Source organism: Meleagris gallopavo, chromosome 1, assembly GCF_905368555.1.
Source record: "Meleagris gallopavo chromosome 1, MGAL_WU_HG_1.1, whole genome shotgun sequence".
NCBI classification, from domain to species: Eukaryota; Metazoa; Chordata; class Aves; order Galliformes; family Phasianidae; genus Meleagris; species Meleagris gallopavo.
In genome coordinates, this window is record NC_139404.1 from 118,571,932 (window position 1) to 118,593,597 (window position 21,666).

Genomic DNA, 21,666 nt, shown 5'->3' on the forward strand with positions numbered 1-21,666 from the left:
TTCCTGACAACATTCTGCTAGCAAAGAAAAAAAAAAATCATGAAATAATGACAAGGTATTTACCCCTTAGAACATTCCCTCCAATTTAAATCCATATACAAACACCACTAAAATGCACTGGTACAAAAAGCTACCTATTTATTGAAGCACTACTGGATTATATATCACAAAATGTTTCAATTAAGGACCCACTCCTCTTTTGATGCAAATTTTACCTTCTCTCTAATACAATGGAAATAAGTTGACTTAAAATTGCTGAGAATTTGGTTCTTGAACGTTACCACTGTTTGCAAAGATGAATATAAACAATTTTGCACTTGAATTGTTAAACAGAATTGTTAGCTTTGTGCTAAAAGAAAAGCAGTGCATGCTGAGGGAACACGATCGAAGGTAGCTTGGTTACTGCAGCACCCTCTAGTTTTTACACCATTTCTGGACCTCCCTTGTGGAGCTGAAAAAGGCTGCATAATGCATTCAAAGTTCAACTGCACTACATGCAGACATACCACGTGGAAGAATCATTTATTAAAACTCAGTACTTTTAGGTACAGCCAGTCAGCCGTCAAACAGTGAACACAAAAAACACACCCTTACATTTGCAGGAATTCTGCATGAAAGTCAGAGAAATTCAGTGTCCTTTCACTGGCTGTAGGAAAAAGCACCTTCCACTGCTGAAGGAAAGCCATCCCTCTCCCGTCATTTGTTACACTGCAAGGTACTCTTACAGGAACTCAGACAACTCAGATAAGCCTGCCATTACACTACAATCAGAGTACCAAACTCTTTCAGATTAGGACACTGCCAATGGCACAAAGAGCTGGAAATTCACTCATCAGTGCAGGAAATCCTAGAATCTTCTTGTGTCCACTTTCCATAAAGAAGGGGCCTGCCCAGCATAAACTGCATCGTCACCACCCAGATCTTTTACAATACACATCCAGTGTTATTACTCTACCTCAAAATATAAAATTTAACAAAGCCATTCTTGAAAGGGATCAAGTCTCCCCCAAGGCAGACAGTGCTTCATGCTAACATAGAATCTCCCCAGATTTTATGTTTTTCCCTTTTTAAAGGGATTCTACATGTCTCTGGCTGGTGCTTAAAATACTGCAAGAGTAAGAGATAACAAGTAACACGAAATCCAGGAGAGAAAATAATAACGTAGGGAACTACTAACTAGCTTTGTTATTATGCATGTGCACAATATCTCCAAGAGGATGTGTGCTAGAGACTCATTTGTATCTTGAAACACTGCATCCAGAGCTAAGATTTGTCATAAGGTTTGCAAAAAGAAAATACATTATTAAAAGTTTTTATCAGTCTTATCAGCCTCACTAGCCCTCGTTTTCACCACCCTTTCATCTGTCAAAACAATGCATATTTACCTGCACAGATCATGTGACAAGTTAGAATATATGCAAGAAACTAAACCAGAGGTTCTTCTGTTGAAATTATTTGAAGTATCATATTGCCATTTTTCATACTTATTTTCAAGTCACCTGTATCACATCCAAAAGTGAGAACAACATTTACCATTCAGTTTAATCATGTATTTGTATTATTTTTGATAACTACATTTAATATATCGCTAGGAAAGAAATTAACAAGAGATCTACTCCGGTTTTACTAGAGGGTAAGAGATAACTATCTTATCATGTGGTCCTCTGTAAATTTCAGATATTTGTATTAAAAAAAGAAAAAAAGAAGCTACAATTACCTCCAAAAAACTGTTCCAACAGTGCTAAATAACAAGGTTTACTTACAAAGCGTAAGCTACAAATTCTCAGTATAATAGTGTAAATCATTCCAAATATAGCTACATGTCCTGTGCAAAAGGACTTCTGTGTATTTGCTAAAAGCCACAACAGGAACATAGGCCCTCTTCAAAGCACTGCTATTTTTTAGAACAAGGTATGAACTACATAAAAATAACTTTTAGGTATTCCTGAGTCACTACATTCTATGATTCTGAAATGCCTTACTTTCCTGAAATAAAAGATATTTTATTGTGACTATATTACAGCTCTGAAGACAGCAAACTAGATCTGTGCTGATGAGCAGAAAGTACAGACATAACAACCCTTCATAACACCATCACATCCATTAAAAAAAAAAAAAGAAAAATAAAGGTTTGTTTGGTTTTCAGAGGGTTTTCAGGGCAAGGGGTGTTACTTCTTCCTCTTAAAGACTGAAAATAATAAGCACAAAGTCAGTGCTTTCTTACTATATTTTACTTGTCCACCACCACAAGTGGTGGAAATTCCGCAAGCATTCCTCTTCCTCCCCAAGAAAGATAAATATTTATATAAAAGTATTGGGCAATTAATTTGATATTCAAATTGAGACTGATGGAGAGTAAACTGCACTCCAAATTAGCTCATTTATTTTCAAAACAGGCTTTCTTAGTGGAAATTAGTGAGAAGTTAGTAATACTTCATATTTCAGACAGATATCAAACACTACAAAAAAACCCTTGGGTTTTTGCATTAGATGTAGCTGCTTCCTTCGACAGTATTGCAATTAAGCCCAAATAACTGGCTCCGAGGAAAAGCCTTGCTCAATTACAACATATCTAAAACATAACAACACCTCAGTTGTCAAGATAAGTCATTACCCAAATACCAACATTTGTCTCTAATTTAAAGCAATTTACTCACCTTGTGTCTGCATTTGAGTACAACACCATAGGCTCCTGAAACAAATCAGGAAAAAAGCATCAAAATAAGAGTACTCTTATCTCCAGGCTGCAGAATATTGTTCCCAGTATCCTAAACTTGCATATATAACGCACCTTACTAAATTTTTTTGTAGTGAAAAGTAAAAAGACTTCAAAGTAAACGGATTTTAAAACATTGAAGTTGTTTTTAAATATACAAACAGAAGTTTGACAGTTGGCATCTATCCTGTATCATTTAAGAAATCTATACAGTCAATTTCAACAAAACTGGTCCCTCCTTTTCTTACCTCCTCTCCTACCCCTGCCATTTCCCAAACTTTTCCTTTCATCAAAGATTGCAATTGGAAGGAATTAAGGAACAACAACAAGATGTGATACAAGCAGCATTCTGTAAATGAAAACTTCTTACCATCAAGAAGACTACGTAAAATCTAATAAATAAATAAACAGATTATATAAAGTATACTACTTACCTTCACCTACAACCCCAAGGATCTCAAATTTATTCATCACATTACCAATGTTAGGAATCTTCATCAAGACAAATTCTTCCTACAGAGAAAGCCACAAAACATGGCACAACAGGGATCGTCCAGAGAGCCTGCAAGAGGCAGATGTGGAAAGGCTCTCAGAAAAAAAAAGGTTCCGCCTTGATCAACTGGACTTCTCACGCCCTCCCTAATTTCTAGGCAGTCAGTGGCTTCCTGAGGGGAAAAAGGAGGAAATAACATAATTAGCAACTTGTTTTATTTAGGTGAAAATAAAAAAGCACAGCTGTTGATATACATGCCATGCCAATATCGTACAAAATAATGATAGCAGTCAACGTACTTCCACTTTTCACTCAATACAACCCAGGGGCATGTATATGGATTGAATGTACACCTGAGTACAGCTGCCTTTGTAATCTTATACTGTGTCTATTAATAACTAATGCACATTGCATGCATTTCTACAAGACAGAAGTAAACAAAACATCAATAGGAATTACTTCAGTGAGCAACAATACACCTTTAATTACAGATGTTCTCACTTCAGTTTATGTTGACAGCTATGTATACAGACAAGTTGTATTTAGCCACTTTATTATTTGTTCTCTGCAAAAGCAAAAGGATAATGCACAAAAGACACCACACGGTAAGCATTCTGCAATTATTTCCTACAAGCATTTAAAAAATAAAAAAGGAAATTTGTTAGACTGACTAGTGATCAGCCTTAGAAAACTGTTTCTTTTATCAGCTTATTTAATAGAGATGTAATAAGTAAAAAACATTTTCTTTGCCCACGCTTTTAAACATGGTAGAAGTAATCTGTCAAACCATGCACATATATACCGGAAAAAGAAAGTTTTTGCTGCCTTCATGTTAGACTCCAGTCTCTTCTCCTGTATAACCTTAGAATACTAACACAACTTCTAGGTTTGGTTTTAATAATTCAGACCGCTTTCCCTCTCCCAAACAGTAAGGCATACATCCTATGCTCTAAAATAGAGAAAAAAGCTAAAATAGTTTCACTGTGAAAAGGGAAAATGAGATTTCCACAGTCCAGTGATCTGAGAACAGGAGTACTCGTGATGGCACAATAGAGGCAAATTCATTTAATTAACTTACGTGTAACGGGCAAGCATGAACTAATGACATTGGGTTTGGCTCACCCAAACAGGATGTTTCATTGTTATGTTAGCATAAGCTAAGGGTGCTGGCCAGAAGCCCTGCACTGACTAAGTCAACTATAATAAAGGAAGGACAACTCGAGAGCGGAGGGAAATCAACAGTGCTAACCTCAGAAAGTCACAGGGAGATTTTGAAGTTGCTTTTGAAATAATTAAGATCCCCAGAGTTAGCCAAGTCCTAGTATTTTGGGAACAAACTCTGAAAGTAAAGTAGTGACTTCTAGAGCAAAAGGTACAGCTGTTTGGTTTTTAAAAAAGTTACCCAATCCTTAATGGATTATTTCAGTGTTTGATTTACTGCTTCAATTTTTCTTCCCTTGCATATTCTATACAAGATCCTTTCCTTTTCAGATGCAAGTTCCTTTTTCCTAATTCATGATTTCAAAAATGTTCATCAACTACATAAAGCTACACAAGCCTATAGCTTGTGAGCCACATATTTACTTTCTTTTCGAAAAGGCTTCTGCATGTGTCTTCAGTACGGATGCTAGGTTTTGTTTCTTGGGAATAGGGGTTAGATGCGCCAGCATTAGCCAGCCTTTCATTCCCAAGCTCAGCAATGCATAACCTTCTTTCCCCAGTGATCTCCTCCCAGTCAGTTTCCCCTCAGGGAGAAGCACGGCCCCCAGGAATTAGGCTGCTTCTTACAAGTGCTCCTGGCTTCAGGTCTCCTGGGGCACTGCCACGCAGGCCCCTAAAGGTAAGAGCTTGCCAATTCGCTTATCAGTGCTCACATGCCATTAGTGATGCACTTGGACTGTCCCAGATAAACACACAATCTGGTTTCTCAAATCACACGTCATGACAGACGGTAAAGGTGACACGAATGTACATGGAGGGGAACTCCCAAAAGAAAACCGTGCAGCTCCAGAGGCAGCCCTGTGCACACCTCTGCTGGGAGCACTTGATCAAAGCCTCACCCTGAGTGACCAGGACAGCTGACGAAAAGATGAGACCCAGCAGCAGTGCAAATTCACACACTTGATGCTACAGCTCTGTCCCACCTCACGTGAGAACCACCTCTCCTACCTTTCTCCCTCATGGCAGCAGTAGATCCAGACTGGCTGGGCCCACCTGTTCCAGGTTTGTTCTACAGCCTGACCAAAGGCCAGAGCCCACCCGCCATACTCGGCCCATTTTCTCTCACAGAAAGAACTCCAGCTGCTTTGAGACAAGGCTTACACACACTGATTTCCTGGAGATCTTTGCCACCAAAAGCTCTTAAGACTGAAAAATAACTGCATCACCCACACTGAATTAAAAGAGCATCTTAGGGAGAGGTGGTCTCAGTGCTACCACAGCATTCTGCAAAACCCAGAGCCAAGTCAGCAAAGCCAAATGCCCTGAAATGAACGAGCACAAACCAGTTTTATGTAATGCAGAACTAAATTAAAGCAACAGAAAAAAGACCTAGCTCTTCAGTATCTTTTCTCTTCATGACTACTAAAGAATCACTGCAAAGTATTCAATTTAACCACTCATCTCAGGGCCTCAATTCTAAGAAATGCTACTCATTTCATAATCATCAATAACTAGAAAGAAAAAATGCATTTCAAACAGCTTGACCTTTATAAACTTTGCAAGAAATAAAATCTCTTCAAGAAATACACGGTTAGACTCTAAAGTATTCTTAATATCCTGTATCTAGACCAAAAAGCAGAATTTTCACTCAGTTGAAGTCAGTGAGACACCTCTAACAGACGTCAAAGCCATCCATGAGCTTTTACACAAGCTTCTTGCCAACATGCAAATGCCTCTCTAGCTCTCCTAAAGCAAAAAGTAAACTTTATCTTCTTATTTACTATTTTTACTCACTACGAAGATACAACCAAGATCCTCCGGAGAGTTAGGTACACTTTCATCCGTTCACCAGCAAAACAGGGGGTCAGATAAACAAGTGCAGAACAACTTAGAGCAGGGAAGTATCTGCCTCTGACAGTCATGCATTCATCCACACCCTGGCACGTCTTCTGTCAGACTGGGTGCACACATGAAAGGAACCACTACCTGCCTCTATTAGTCACACTGCATCGCTGCTACACCAGCTCTTCCCTCTCCTTCCCACTGTAGGTGTAGTTCTATTTCTTAGGATTTTCCAAGAAAAGCATAATTAAAGTTATAAGTACCATAACAAGTGGTACAGCAGAATATACAAGGTACACACTTCAGAAAACTCAGAAAAGAGAAACTTTTCTGGAGTTATTAATATAGAATAACGTGTCAGGAGTGCTATAATATATCTACCACAGATTATAAAAAATAAATTCAGTTTAAAAGAAAAAAAACTGAAGAAGAGATTAAAAGCAACAAGATCCTGTAATTAAGCAAGTGAGATATTTTTAATGCTTTAAGTTTCAATCTATCCTCCTCTGCATGGAAAAGAACAGCTGGTAAAAATAAATGCAAAATTAAGAAGACTGTCAAAGTTGGAACAAATTATGTAAAAGCAAAATGCCAAAAGTTGCTTGCACCAGCTCAGAGGTTCCAAAGTTCCCCTCCAGCAAGCTTTTATTGACACTGCTACCACCATAAGAACTTGACTTCACTGGTGGTGGTTTTAAATGGTTGTTGATATACTGAAAACTATCAACACATCCAGATGAGCTACACATTAATGGAAATCATGCTCACATAGCTGGCCAGAAAGGCAAACTCTTGACCTCTGTGGCCTTTGACTGAGTCCCCCATAAGATCCTTCTTTCCAAGTTGGAAAGATAAGAATTTGAAGGGTGGACTGTTCGATGGATGAGGAACTGTGTGTGAGACTTTATCTAGAGAGCGATGGTCATGGTGGTCAATGGCTTTATGTTCAGGAGATTAGTGATAAGTGGTGTCCCTCAGGTATTAGTACTGGGACCACTGCTCTTTAACATCTTCATCAGTAACACCGACAGTGGGGTTGAGTGTACCCTCAGCAAGTTTGCTGAGGGCACCAAGCTGTGGGGTGCAGTCGACACACCTGAGGGATGAAATGTCATCCAGATATACCTAGACAGGCTGAAGCAGTGGGCCCAGGTGAACTTCATGAGGTTCAAGAGAGCCAAGTGAAAGGTCTCGCACCCGGGTTGTGGCAATCCCCACTACCAATGCAAGCTGCAGGATTGAGCACAGCACTGTAGAAATGGACCTGGGGGTACTGGAGGATGGCAAGCTGGATACAAGCTAGCAGAGTGCCCTCCCAGCCCAGAAAGCCAGAAAGTATTCTAGACTGAATCAAAAGAAGTGTGGCCAGCAGGGTGAGGGAGGTGATGGTGCCCCTCTACTCTGCACTGGTGAGACCTCACCTGGTGTAGTGTGTCCAAATGTAGGGTCCTCAGTAAAGGAGACACAGACCTGTTGGAGCGTGTCCAGGGGAGGGCCACAAAAACGATCCAAGGGATGGAACACCCTCCTTATAAGAACAGGCTAAGAGAGCTTGGGCTGCTCAGCCTGGAGAAGAGAAGGCTCCGGAGAGCCTTTTCAAGTGTCTAAAGAGGGGCTGTAAGAAAGGAGACAGACTCTTCAGGAGGATCTGTTGTGACAAGACAAGGGGTAACAATTTCACTTAGAGGAGAAGAGATTTAGATTGGATAGAAGGAAGAAGTTTCTTGGGTTGCTTTTTGGTGTGTTTTTTTTTTTTTTTTTTTTTTTTTTTACAGTAAGGGTGGTGAAGCACTGGCACAGATTGCCCAGAGAGGCAGTGGGTGCCCCATCTCTGGAGACACTCAAGGTCTCAAGGTCAGGCTGTATGGGGCTCTGAGCCCCATGTAGATGTCCCTGTTTATTGTAGGGGATTTGGACTAGATTGTCGTCCAACTCAAGGGTCCCTTCCAACTCAAACCATTCTATGATTCTAAGGCAGAAATTTGGTGAAGATAAATAGTAGGAACCTGGTCACAGTTTACCATCCCACAGCAAGTGCTAAACCGGAAAAGAGGTTGAATCTGCTCCAGACTATTAAAGATTTGGTTAACTTCCTAAAAGAAAATGGGTTAGAGACCAGAAAACCAATTCTGACCAACTGTTTCATCTTGTTCTTCCTTCTGTATGCAAGTACAGATCCAAAAATTAACTCAGCTCATCCTGAGTATGAGTAGAATTCAATTCTGAGTTAAAAATGCAAGATTTACACACTTCCCTCATAGCTATGGCTAACTTGAAAAGAGTGGGTTCTTCACAGAATGCTTCTAAGACTACTTTTCACTCTATCCGTACCATCTCTGAATAGGAAACACCTGTGTTCAGATGGTAATGCTCATCAGAAGCTGCTATAGTTGAAGTCTTAGCTGTTTCATTTGGCACAAGGTCTCCAACACCTAAGCATTCACTGCAAGCAGCAACATCCAACATTTAGGTAAGGAGGATGGGGAGGTAGGGACAATAAATATATTTAACATAAAGATCTCAGAATATGCTTCTTTGTAAGAAGTTAAAGCTTCCTAATCTAGCACAGTATTTGTAAGTGGCCTCATTCAAAGTTGTTCTTTTATTTTCATCTTTCCTTTTCTCCTCTCAGCACTCCTGTCTCCGGTAATATTCTACATTCATTCATCACGTTCCTCACTATTCAGCTCCATCATACCTTTGATGATCTGCCATGGACTTCAAATCCCCAGGCTATAAAATAATATTACTGGCATCACTTGTTCCACCTTTTATAATTACTCAGAAAAGCTACTATTTTTGAAGCACTACTTATTAGGACTCACTTTCTGACTCTATTCCTATATTTGCATTTGAAGCTCATGTTTAGAAAAAAAAAAAAAAGGAAAGTACTGAGTGCAAAAGCCTCACTCCTTTACAAGTATTAAAAAAAAAAAAAAAAAAAAAACACCTGAGCACCTTCAGACAAAATTTTGAGCAAAGGGAGCTCTCCCCAAGAAAAGTGTAATATATTACCTTTAAGGAAACCTGTTAGAAGCACTGAGCAGCCATTCCATTGAAGAACTGATCTAAAGCTTGAGTTCAGCAGCATAGTTGTGGGAGGAAAGGGCCCTGAGATCTTCCACCACACTGCCTGGTCCCCCTATTCCCTGATAGAAGTGCAGTGCCCTATAGGTTCCTCTCTCTGATGGCAGCAATCACCAATTCTGCACCAGCAGTACTCCAACACCATGCTGTCATCAGACAGAAACACCAGATGTAGAAGACCAGGCCACTCCAATTACATCTCCCCGACGCACTGCTGACTGAATCAGCCACCAGGTCTCCTACACGCACAGGCAGAGCATGCCAGTGATTTAAAGTGGCTGCCTCCTAACGTGACAAAACTGAAATTCTTTCAACCTTACCAAACTCCTCCTCCTAATAGCTCCTAATAGCCTGAAGTTTTGTCTTCATTGTTCTCCAAATAACTCCTGCTCACACTCAAAAATGAGATATTTCTCTCTGTACTGGTTTGGGCTGGGATGGAATTTTTTCATAAGAGAACAGAAAAACAAAGGTAGATGTAAAAACACTTACAAATACCAAATGGGTGCTGAAACTAAATTTTGTGGGTTTTCTGATGCAGATCAAAATAACCACCATGACTATACTTCCTTGTAAGTTTCAAAACATATCATTAAACACAGATTACTGGTTCACTATCTAAAGTAAGAAGAAAAACCTTAAGAAGTCATTTTTTCATTTAAAAAGGGATGCCAAGCATATGGAACAAAGAAAGGAATGAGGGGGGAAGCCACCCAGAATTTCCATTCTGAATTAATAAAAAAGTACCATATAGGCTAAAGAACTGAATTACTCTGTTACTACTGCAAAATCATTCATCATTTCTTCTTAATGTGTTTTCCAGGCAAGTCGGAGGCATTTTACCTAAATAACACTGATTCAACTTTTACAATATTAAGCATGCAAAGAATCCCATCAGAAGTTTTCAAGAGAGAACAAAAGGAAGCCACACAATGATGAAGTGTCTAGCACCTACATTACAGGTCACATCATTAATAAAGTCACATTAGCACCTAGGCACACAATGGCTTTTCACTACTAATTCTTTTTTAGGAAAGTCATTATAACGGATTAAGCTACGCAGTGGGGAAACTATGAAGTGTTTGCTGGTGGTGGTTTGTGTCATTGGTTGGTTTTTTGTTGCTGTTGTTTTTTTCCTGACACCTCCAAGAAGAAATTTCTGACCGTATCAACCTGAAATGATTTGTTTCAAAGAGGAAAAATCCCAACCAACAACAGAAACATTTCTCAGAAACTACACTGAATTTAAAAATATTGCTGCTAATTCAGTATGTTTCAAAGGCCATTACAATAAATTTGCTCCAAGTCTGCGGATTTCAGAAAGAGTACAATACAGACAAGATTTTATTGTTAGTTTTAACATGAGAGAATTTGTATTATGATGTCTGTTATCACAGCATAAACCACACTTCTAAAAGAAGAATGAGTCATGTGCCACTCTGAGTTGGAAAATAAGTGCCTGTTAAGTATACACAGCTGAATAAATCAATTAAGTGAAACCCAAGTCAAGAAAGCTTTACAAAGTGGTTCAGACTGCATTAAGACCTTATGACTAGCGTAACTGCAGAAAATGAAGTAAGAAAAAAAACCTCCGTATTCCAGACAAAGTAGAACACTCCAAATTCCTCTCAAACTTCTCTTAAGAAGAAGATAAAATCTTCAGCTCTTCTGGAATACAGCTTCTGGAGGATGTCAAAGAAGCAGCAATGCACCAGATATAAAGGGCAGTTCTATTGAGGACACTGAGTTTCATCAAACTGAAAACCCTGAAATAAACTTGGCATCCAGCACACATCTACTGCAGAAAACGTACAGTGCCAAACAGCCTACAGGGCCATTCTGAGAGATGCCCTCATGCTGAGCCACCCCAAACACATTCAGAGGTCAGGGGATTTCGTTCTGCTGTGCAACATTACTGACAGCTACCCAGAAAACACAGATGGTGACCAAGTCGGTTTGCAAAAAGTATGAACGGCTTTCCAGTGGAACAGAAATACAGACCCAAAACCAAGCTAAATTATGCGATCTCATCTGAAAAACAGCAAGAAGTAGCTTGGAAATAGAGTGAGACAAAAGCAGTGAAAACTATAATATTGGCACAGGCTGCCCAAGGGAGGTGATGGAGTCACTGTCCCTGGAGGTGTTCAAAAAATGCATGGATGTGGCACTGAGGGATGTGGTCAGTGGGCACGGTGTGATGGGCTGGTGGTTACAAAAGATCTCTGAGATCATCTAGTTCCACATTACTGGTTCTGTGATTAACTTGTACACAAAATCAAATTCTGATCTCCACCGCTCTTAGCTGCATTAGTTAATGGATAGTAATGAAGAGCTCCCTCTGTACAGACACAAGTTAGTTCTCCTAAGAGGAAGCAGGCAGAAGAACTGCATTCAGTGAAGATGAAAGGCAACTGAGGAACTAGTACCTCAGCACTCAGTACAATTACAAAGGCTGAACGACTGCTATCCTGGACGACTTACTCAGAGTTTGAGATGGATCACATCAAAGCTGCATGCGAACCCAGCAACCGAGCTTGGAGTGCTGGAGGGACTGGCTCCCTTAAGAAAAATCACAAAAATTCATAGAATACTTCTCCATGCATATGCCTCCTGGGTATTAGAGCTACAGGAGAAAAATTGTTTGCCATTTCTAATCTCAGTACCTCTAATCCTATACCAGCACAGAAAATACTTTGATTATTATTTTATTTCTCAAACTTAAAGCACTCCAAAACCCCTATTATGAAAATGTGATTACAAGATTTTGCATTAAAAAGTTCACCTTTCCTCTCCTGCTCTTTTCAGCTCTTAGATGAATTCTTGGATCTTGTCTTTAATTAGATGTTAAGCTCAGATATGGAATTTTTTTTGGCTACATTGAAGGCCCCTGGGTATTGTCATAAAATAAGTTATAAGAATACCATCTTTGAAACCACACTGCAATATCAGTTCCTTGCATGTAGAGAGCTGCTGTGAGAAAATAGGAGCCTTGTGGTAAATGCAATTCTCACTAGATGACTCAGGAAAACTTCTAAAACATTAGAAAGCAATTTGATTCATCTCTAGAAATAGGATGTGGTCATTTTTCTTTTCTTAAGTAATAAACAATGCTATTTTGGTGTCAGCCTACATAATTATTTAAAAAATAGTATCAGGTAGTAGCCTTTCTGTAACTTCAAGTTCAGTATATTGGTTGCTATTAAATAGTTATCGTGTAATCTGCGACTTGAAATAACTTTTCATTCTTTTAACTACTCTCATAAAAAAAGGTATGAACGTTCACACAAACTTCCTTAACACAAGTGTAGCTTGTACTTACTCTCCATACCCAACCAGCAGCATCAAAATACTGGCAAAATACATTACTCAAAAGCTGTGCTTGACTAGTGCTTTTGTGAAAAATTCAGGTATTTATAATAAAAACCTCACGTAAGAATGGTACAGCCCTAGCTGTTCTGGCTGAAATGTCTCTAAACTACATGCAGGATTTTTCCACTGAAAGTCACAGAATCATAGAATGGCCTGAGTTGAAAAGGACCACAAAGATCATCTAGTTTCAACCCCCTCCTATGTGCAGGGTCGCCAACCACCAGAGCAGGCTGCCCAGAGCCACATCCAGCCTGGATGAGCTCTTGAGCTACTTCACCACAAAAAAAATGGAAGACTACTATTTACAGATTAGTTACCATGGCTTCTTTAAGTGAAGAATCATCTAGATCAAAAGGTTAAGCATTGATGGAAAACAAAATTTAAACATTATCAGGAAACTGCAGGTACATGGCCTTTCTCCCAAGCAGGCTGCTTCACACGTTGTAATGGAACTTCTCCCTGGTATGCCGATGGCTTCTAATGTTGAGGATCTCCATGACAGCAAAAACATGTGGATATGTTGTTGACCCAAAAGAGCAGCTGCATCTAAACAGTAAGTGTTGGCAGGCCTACCAAAGGAGAAAAAATAAAATAAAAGCTCACAGTCCTTATTTTCATCCTTGATGCATTTGTCTTTGAGTCTTCCAAGTTTAATTACAGATGAAGAATGGAAGGGAAAAAAAAAAAAAAAAAGAGGGAACATGATGCCTGCAGCAAAGGGCAAGAATGGTGGGTGAGGGAAGGAGGGAAGGGAAACTACTCCAGAGAGTCACGGAAGACAACAGCAAAAGGCTGGCATACCAGGAAGATCCTGGATGAAAGAAAAAAAACACAAATCTAAGGAAAAGATGCTTCAGGCGTGACCAGAGAGTTCATAATAAGATTTGCATGATCATTCTACAAGAAAATATAGGCTTACAGCACCCAGTCACTATTTGCATAACTGACTTTTCTGTTTCTTGTGTATCTAGCTTTTGTACAGTTTTGTAACATTAAGGGAAATAGATAAGCAATTTCAGAGATCTGGACACAAGAGTCCACTCTCAGAAAGTCACTGTTATTTATTTTCAGTGAAAGGAAGGACAAATAAAAAAAGGTAAGAAAACCAAAGTTGAAAATAGTACAAGGCATGCTGCTTGTCTCAGAGGATCAGGAGGACCTTCCCAAAGCCCGATACAACTCAATGCAGGGTGTTGCTGCTGAGCTTTTATGGTGCAAGACACAACAACGGCTATTACTTGTGTACAGCAAGCAGCAGGCTGTCAGAGCCAAGGACATATAGTCACCATAACATAAGTTGAAAAATTGGTCATCAGGAAACTAAAACTGACTGGTAGTGTGTCAATATACCTCATTAACTGTTATTGGCAGTAATCACAGTGTGCCAGAATGCTGACCCATGCCTAATGCACAGAACCAAAAAACCACTCCCTGCCAAGTGAGAAAACACAGCACCACAGTGGAAAGAAGTAATATAGCACAGTTAGAACTATCATTCTTCTTCGTGCCTTTCTAACATTGCAAGAGTAACCTCTGGTTTCCCCTGTTGCCCAATAGACTGTGGGATGTGATATTTACTTGGACAAAAAAAGGCAGAAATAAGTCTTGTAATGCTGTTTGAATTATATTGCTTGGTGGCTGAAACTGCATACTAACCCTATCAAAATGCATGTTCAACATCTATGCCTCTTGTTGGTGTTGGACACTCATTTCCTATTCCCATCCACTTGCACCTCTAACAAACACACAGACCTCACCAAATGCCAGTTTACGGAGCTCAGCACCTACTGCTCAATAGATAACTTCTGTAATGCACTGGAGATTTTTCCACACATACATACCATTGAACACAACTGAAAGACAATGAAGTAATGTAAGAATGCCCACTTCAGCCAGAATTTCAAACGCTGATATTTCAAACACTGAGCACTTTACACTCACCTCCATTTTCCAACTGATCAAAATACTTAGTTTAGAACAACTCCATCTCCCTGCTCACATGCTCAGATTTTTTAAGAAGCAAAATACACTCAAGAATTTGCACAAGTGTTTTGCAACTCACTGCAGCTGAAGCATTTTTTCCACTGTTAGATATTTACTAGACCACAGCAACTCTCTTAGCACTTTTAAAGCTTCAAACACACCTTCTGTTGAACGCTATGAGTCAGTTTTAATGACAGTGTTATGTTCTGCTGCTTTGCAGCTTATGCAAGGGAATAAATTTGCATTAAGTACCCAACTTTAGAAGCCACCCTCTCTTCTCCATTGTTAGTGCTGAATAATAGTAAAAAATAGGCTATATTCCCTGCATGCTTTCTTATTGTTTTACAAGAATAAATCTAACTAGCTGCCTGTGATGAAGGTTGTATATAAAATTTGTTATTGCCACCTTATAGATATATGTTAATCTCTTTTTTCCTTCAGAAAGACAGGATGCAGTTAAGTATAAAGACATTTTTTATACTTCATAAAAATTCAAAATTGTTAGCTGTGTTACCTGATGGGTGCTACTCTTCTCCCTCATCCCTCTCACAAGAGAATTACAGTTCATTAACAGTTAACTACACAAAGGGTGAAGTGGTTGAACACATTAATTCAAGGAGAAGAAAAAAAAGAGGGAATAAAAATGATCAGCTAATTTATAGATTAACTTTTGAAGAGACTGTCACTGCTCTCATTGTAGGAGTATGTAATGGAGTCATCCTTCTCAACACATTCAGCAAGAAAATCCTCATCACAGAATGGCCTGGGTTGAAAAGGACCACAATGACCATGTATTTTCAACCCCCCTGCTATGTGCAGGGTTGCCAACCACCAGACCAGGCTGCCCAGAGCCACATCCAGCTTGGCCTTGAATGCCATAAAATGTTATGATGCAACAGTTATTGCCATCACGGATCTTACAGTCCAAACAACTGGCCATTCTAAATACACTGTTGTTTCATTTCCTTTCACCCATCATTAAAAATACCAAGCCCCTACCACTCAAGAACAGGGAATTACATTTGTATTAGGGAACCTTCCGGACCGAAAGCATGGTTACACTTAGCTCAGTTTGACAGAACAAGGTGTTGGCCAGTTTGTTCCTAGAAATACACAATTGGCAGGTTTCATAACTGGTCCGCATGCAAACCATGCCCAAAAGTTCTTACGCAGACATTCATCAGAAGCTACAAAGACATACAAAGTTAATGGTTGTTTTTTTCTTTCCCTTTAATTTCTACATGTACAGACACACACAGCGATACGTGTACATGAGAACCTCAGGCCTTCAGCTTAATGGTCATCTTTATTCTTGAAAATTAGCGTGAATAAATTGGATTCCTTTATTCCCTCCACCTTCTGGGAATGAACATCTAAGTCTCCTCAAATAAAAAAATCTTGTTCTATTTTTAATGGTTTTAGTCAGATCCCAAGTTGTTCCAACATTCAATTCACATGAAGCTGAATGGAGAAAGGGTCTGACGGACTTCTCCATGGCTGGAACACCTGCTATAACAGGCCATAGGTCAGAATACATTACATTTTCATCACAGAAAACACACGAAAGCAAAAGCGGAGAGACAACAGACTGGAGGACTGATACAACTACTCCTGAGAGCTGTACATACACAGCCCTGGTAAAACAAAGCAATGCTCGGACTGAAGGAACTCAAGTGTTTAAAACCTATGCATTTAGCCAACAAAGCAACAAAGGAACTACACCTGCACGAGGGCAGGAGAGGTATGTGGTCATACCACTGTCTGCTAGAACCGGAGTAGCAGGTAGAAGATTCGTACAACATATCTGAGAACAATATTCACTTCAATGAAGACTAAAGAAAAGTCATGCATCTCTAGAGCTGTAAGAGGCAATTTCTCAAAATATGAAGTCTGTCATTATTGCCTTGAGATGTGAAAGCAGACTACCTTGCCATTTTAATTAATTTGCAATTAAAAACTGACTTTTCAGATGCAAAATCTAATACTGCTCTCATCTTGCTTGGGGGTGTGAGGAGGAGGTATCGGCATTTTTTCTTTCCTTATGTAAAAGCAAGCCTTCTCCCGTCTTGTTCTTCCCTTAGAAGAACTTCTCCTTATAGTACTTGAATCTACTCCAATAATAAGATCTTAATTCATTCCAGAAACATATTCCAGTTCTTGAAACTCTATTAATGAGAAGGAAGGCAGAGGTCAGAAATCCATCAGCACACTTTCCAACTATTAGAGGCTTGTTTCTTTGCCAACTAAGAACGTAAATAAAATAACTTTGTACCCTTAGCTCCAACGGTGGTAAAATTCAAGCAGCTTATTTCTAATTCAGCCCCTAAGCGAGCAGCAGATAAGTACTGCTAGAAACAGAGCATGAGCCATGGTTTGTTTCAGGCACTCCAAAAGACTCCCATAGCATACATTAACACATCCATCACACAAGAAAAAGGTTAGCAAAGCATTTAATCCAAGATTCACGGATACACTGCAGACAAAAGCAAGTATTGCAAGTCTATGGAAAGAAGCATCCTTCTACGTAAGGATATGTTAAGTCACATTCAGTATGTAGTTCGATTAGTAATGCGAAACATGAAATATCATTATGAGGAAGACAAGTATTTGTACCCAAAAACCCAAAGCAACGGGACCTTGAAATGCTCAATTCCAGAAGCATTTGGGAAGTATTTATCTGCTTCACTCATTGCTTTCTACATGTGCTGTGCCATCAAAAACAGTTTGCATCCTTTCCTTCTGTAGAAGACAAAGGAAATCCCCTCTCCAAACACATTACATGCAGGCAATGGTTCAGAAATTTTTCTTTACTTCCTCAAACCTACTGAAATAATATCTGCTATAAACATTTTTTAAAAGAGAAATAGTACATGATTCTGTCTCAGGCATTCAATTAGAGCAGCAAACTTGCAAACTTCCAGAATTTGAGACAAATTTTAAATATAATACAAAGATTATTTTAGTTATTAGAAAGATACTGTCAAGTGCCCATTAGGCCAGCGTAATTCCTACAAAATCCCTGAGCTAATTTAATTGATGCCCTTTTGGCAGCTCTTTGCCCAATTTAAGTGTATCCAGCCTAGTTTATGTAAACTATTTGATAGTTTTGAAAACAGTATGTCAGTTTGAATTTGGAAAGAAAAATACGCTTTTCATATATCAACTCTGATCATTTTCAAACCTCATTAGTTCAGAGTCTTGTGTTTGTAAATTTACACTAAACTGAAACGATTTTCCCCAAAAAACATTTATATAATATTTAGCCTGAAGAAGGAAAATTTCCTACTAGAAGTCAATTCTACCCAGTACTGAAAACATGCTTTCCAGGAAGACTGTAAACTATGTAGGAAAAGCCCATAAACCAAAGGCACCACAGGCACAGCAGCAGCCAGCGTGAGCCCTTTCATTTCCAGAGGCACACAGCTCCAGCATTTTCTACACTCTCCAGTGGGCTGCTCGCTGCCATGAGCAGGACCCCCAACCACACAGCCCAGGTCACGCTCATCTCCAGGCACCTTTACTCCACACTCACAATAAAAGCTCTCAACATGCCTTGTTTTTCATTTGGAGGGATAATAAATGCATTTCATTCTCAGAAAGTACCTTCTTGTGAAGCGTGCGATACAAGCTGCATAAGTCACCAGACTGCTGAGAAGGGAAGAACAAGCACAGCCGTGTCACTGGAGACTTGAGCAATTATCAAACACCACACAGAAATGAAGGCAGAGCCTCGACAAGCCTCAATTAAAACAACCAATTAACTTTTAGAGGACACTCAAAACAACAGGAAATAAAGGCACATGACTCCAGTCCTCTCCATTGTCTTTCTCCAGGGTCTCAGTCCCAAGCTCCTACTGGAGATCTAACCTCCTTACCAAAAAGATCTGTTATTCATGTGGAGAAACAGCTTCAGAAGCCTTGCTCCCGGATATCATACAATTGCAATTTTGTGTGTGTGTGTGTGTGTGTGTGTGTGTGTGTGTGTGTGTGTGTGTGTGTGTGTGTTTTGCAAAGCTAGACAGTAGCTAGGCACTGCTTAGAAAAGGCCATCTTTTTTTCCTTCATATGAATATTAGCATAGCCCTTTTCAGCTCACAGGTATAAGCACTACACCACTGCCCTACACAGATGCAGCGTGGAGAATACCTGCATCCAGCCTTGACACAGATGACAGCAGGCAAAATTACAGCAAGAGCTCGAGCTTTCAAGACACTGCACTATCTAATCATGTCATCACATGATAGCAATCAGCACTGCAGTAGCACTGCAACATGCATTTTCCCCAACAGTGAACCAGGAAAGCCTTTCTGGTTCCATGCATATGTAGACACAAGGCAAGGTAAACCAACAGTGAGATTACACCAGAGAGACACACAAAACAGAGCTCCAATAGGGAGCCTGACCTGAAAACAGGGGATAGCTACGAGGTTTTTTTTACATCTGGAAGGAAGGAATCAAAGTTTGCTAGAGGTTTGGCTTCCAGAAGAGCTACACCTACGCAGAGCTTCTCTTTCAATGACTAACTTGGAACAGAGTACTTCTCAACACTCAAATTTTTTGGCCTTGGTTTGTAAGCCAGCTACACCCAAACATACAACCTTAATTCAAAATTATCCTGTTTATAGCGTATAATTTAATTCATGGTAGAAGCACTCACCAATTTCCTCACCACCTATAACTGAAGCTGCAAGTATCAACTTTCATGTAATGAACTCTTGACACCGCCAAGAGTCTACCGTCAGACAGTAGAAGCAAAAAAGCAAGGAGCTCAAGATAGAAACACACCACTTGTCTCATACATACGTTATTTGTTTACACACATACACATGGTATAGCATAACACTGTTATTGGAATAATAACCAAAGAAAACGTACAGAACCATTTGTCTTTGAGAATGTGTGAACAACTTACTTACAACCTGGAAAAAACAAACCGGTTTCTAGAAATGAGCCACAGAGCTACGAGGACTGGGCTCACCAAATGACCCAGGCTGCAAGGGGCCTAAGGAGATACTTGGTTCCCTTTTGCTCCAAGTATGACAAAGACATTTAACCAGGTTGCTCGGAGCTTTGCTCACGATTCAGGACTGCAGAGTGCTTCTGTCAAGCAAGACAAGCTGGAACAACCCAATCACAAGGTGCTCTGACTGCAGTATCTCAAGCAGAACAACAACCCTGTGGCACCCTTAGTGCTAAATACATAACAAAAAAAATCCACACAAAACCCAAAATGCATCAACAAATTTAAGAGGGCAAGCAGAAACAGGCAAATTATTTAAGTCTCAAGGGAGACCGTATTGCACACATCAAAGTTTGTGGGTTTTTGCTAGTTTGGGTTTTGTGTGCCTCTTTTTTAATCATTGGAGCGATCTCCCAGTATAACACAAGCTTATTACAGAATGCCTATGGTAAGTAAACCAAAGCCTAACAAACTACTGCTAAGTTTCACTCCATCTCCTCCTTTTAAAGGATTCTCAAAGGGCATCCAATTACTCTCCAAATATCTCTAGTGGCAAATAAAGGTTTCTTTCTCTGCAGAGGACTCAAATGGAATCCCGTTTATTTCCTCCGGTGTCCTACTGGCTGATCAGCTTCCTTTTTGCTCTTGGGTAAGACTTCACTGACAGAGCAGGAAACCTTCCAAGCCTGCAAGCCGGAATGCAGGAAGGAAAGGCACTTGACAATCCTCCAAAGCATTGTTTTAAAAACCCTATGCTTACTTGGTTTCTCCTGTTTAAGTGAGTTCTATACCTAAACGAGCTACAGAAGGAGACGCTAGCGCCTAGACAAGTTGAGTAATCATAGCTGATCAAACAAGACCGATAGGAATACCTGAGGAAGTCCCTCACATTGCTAGCAAGCTTTCCAAAGATGGCTCAGCTTGATCTGTCTGAATAAGCCACAACAGGGAAGGACTACTGGCAATTCTGTAGTCAAGTTTTTAAAGCCTGTGGTTTCTCCAGGTGCAAGAGAAATAACTGCTATTACTATTTTCACATCGTTCACACCAGGAAAACATAAACCAATTAAGGTAAAAACATTTTGTCTACTTAAAAAGAACACTAAGAAACGTGCTCCCAACTAACTTCCTCAGCAGCTAAAGCAACAACTGTAAGGAGTGAACACCACCAGCAAGATTTGATTGGTACAGTAAGCAAAAGGCATTGACAGTTTCTCTTCTATAAAACAGACTTTCCAAGACATATGGCACTTATTTTTAGACATTAGTCATACAATTCTACTACAGATTTTATTTTTCTTGAAAAATAACACGGCATTTCACATCAAAGTGCTTCACTGATTGATTTTACACAGCTTAATGTTTTATCTCAATTTATTACAAAAGGCTTCTTCAAACCATTAACAAGTTGCATGTGAGATGTAGGCAGTCTGCACACAGGTATATCCAGCATACCTTTTGAAAAGGAAAAATGCCATGAAATCCAATACCAAATTCAAATGCAGAAGGAAAAAACTGCCACACAGAAATTTTTTTTTTTTCAATTGTTATCTTTTCAATCAAATCTCCCCAACAACCTCATCATACACAAGACAACAGCAACAGATAACAGGATACCGATTGCTGCAATCTGTCTAGTGCCAGCAAAACAGCACAGATTACATCTGCATTTCAGTACATCCTTGTTGACTCCATCTACACAAGAAGTGTCCCAGCATTTCCTGACTTTTTAAGTATTCTAATAGTTTTTAAAGACAATTACTGGGAGAACACTGGTTACTCACCTCAGATTTCAGATTATCCGTTTTGATTCAGATTTACACATTATTTATCCAATTATTTCAAAGACCTGTGGGCATCTGACCACTCAAATTAAAGGTAATGGAAGTTTAACAAAATATCCTACTATTATTTTCCAAGTGTTTGAGTAGGCTGGATTACCTATGCATTAAGAAGCGCTACAGGCATTTTTGTGTGTGTTTATAGAAGGCCACAGAATTGAAAATCAAACCTACTAAAAACGAGCATCCAAAATTTAAGGAGACAACTATAAAA

General features: G+C 39.5%; 1 protein-coding gene across 8 annotated transcripts in view; it reads right to left on the reverse strand.

The window, feature by feature from the left end:
* CDKL5 (cyclin dependent kinase like 5) overlaps window positions 1-21,666 on the reverse strand; it is a 127,260-nt gene that overhangs the window by 77,383 nt on the left and 28,211 nt on the right. For all 8 annotated transcript variants that reach the window (XM_085211365.1, XM_085211357.1, XM_085211376.1 and 5 more), the window contains 2 exons: window positions 3,151-3,381; window positions 2,658-2,692 (listed from right to left, as the gene is read on the reverse strand). In XM_085211365.1, coding sequence (XP_085067491.1) covers window positions 2,658-2,692; window positions 3,151-3,214 — 99 coding nt within the window. In that variant the 5' untranslated portion in view covers window positions 3,215-3,381. The remainder of the gene's footprint in view (window positions 1-2,657; window positions 2,693-3,150; window positions 3,382-21,666) is intronic.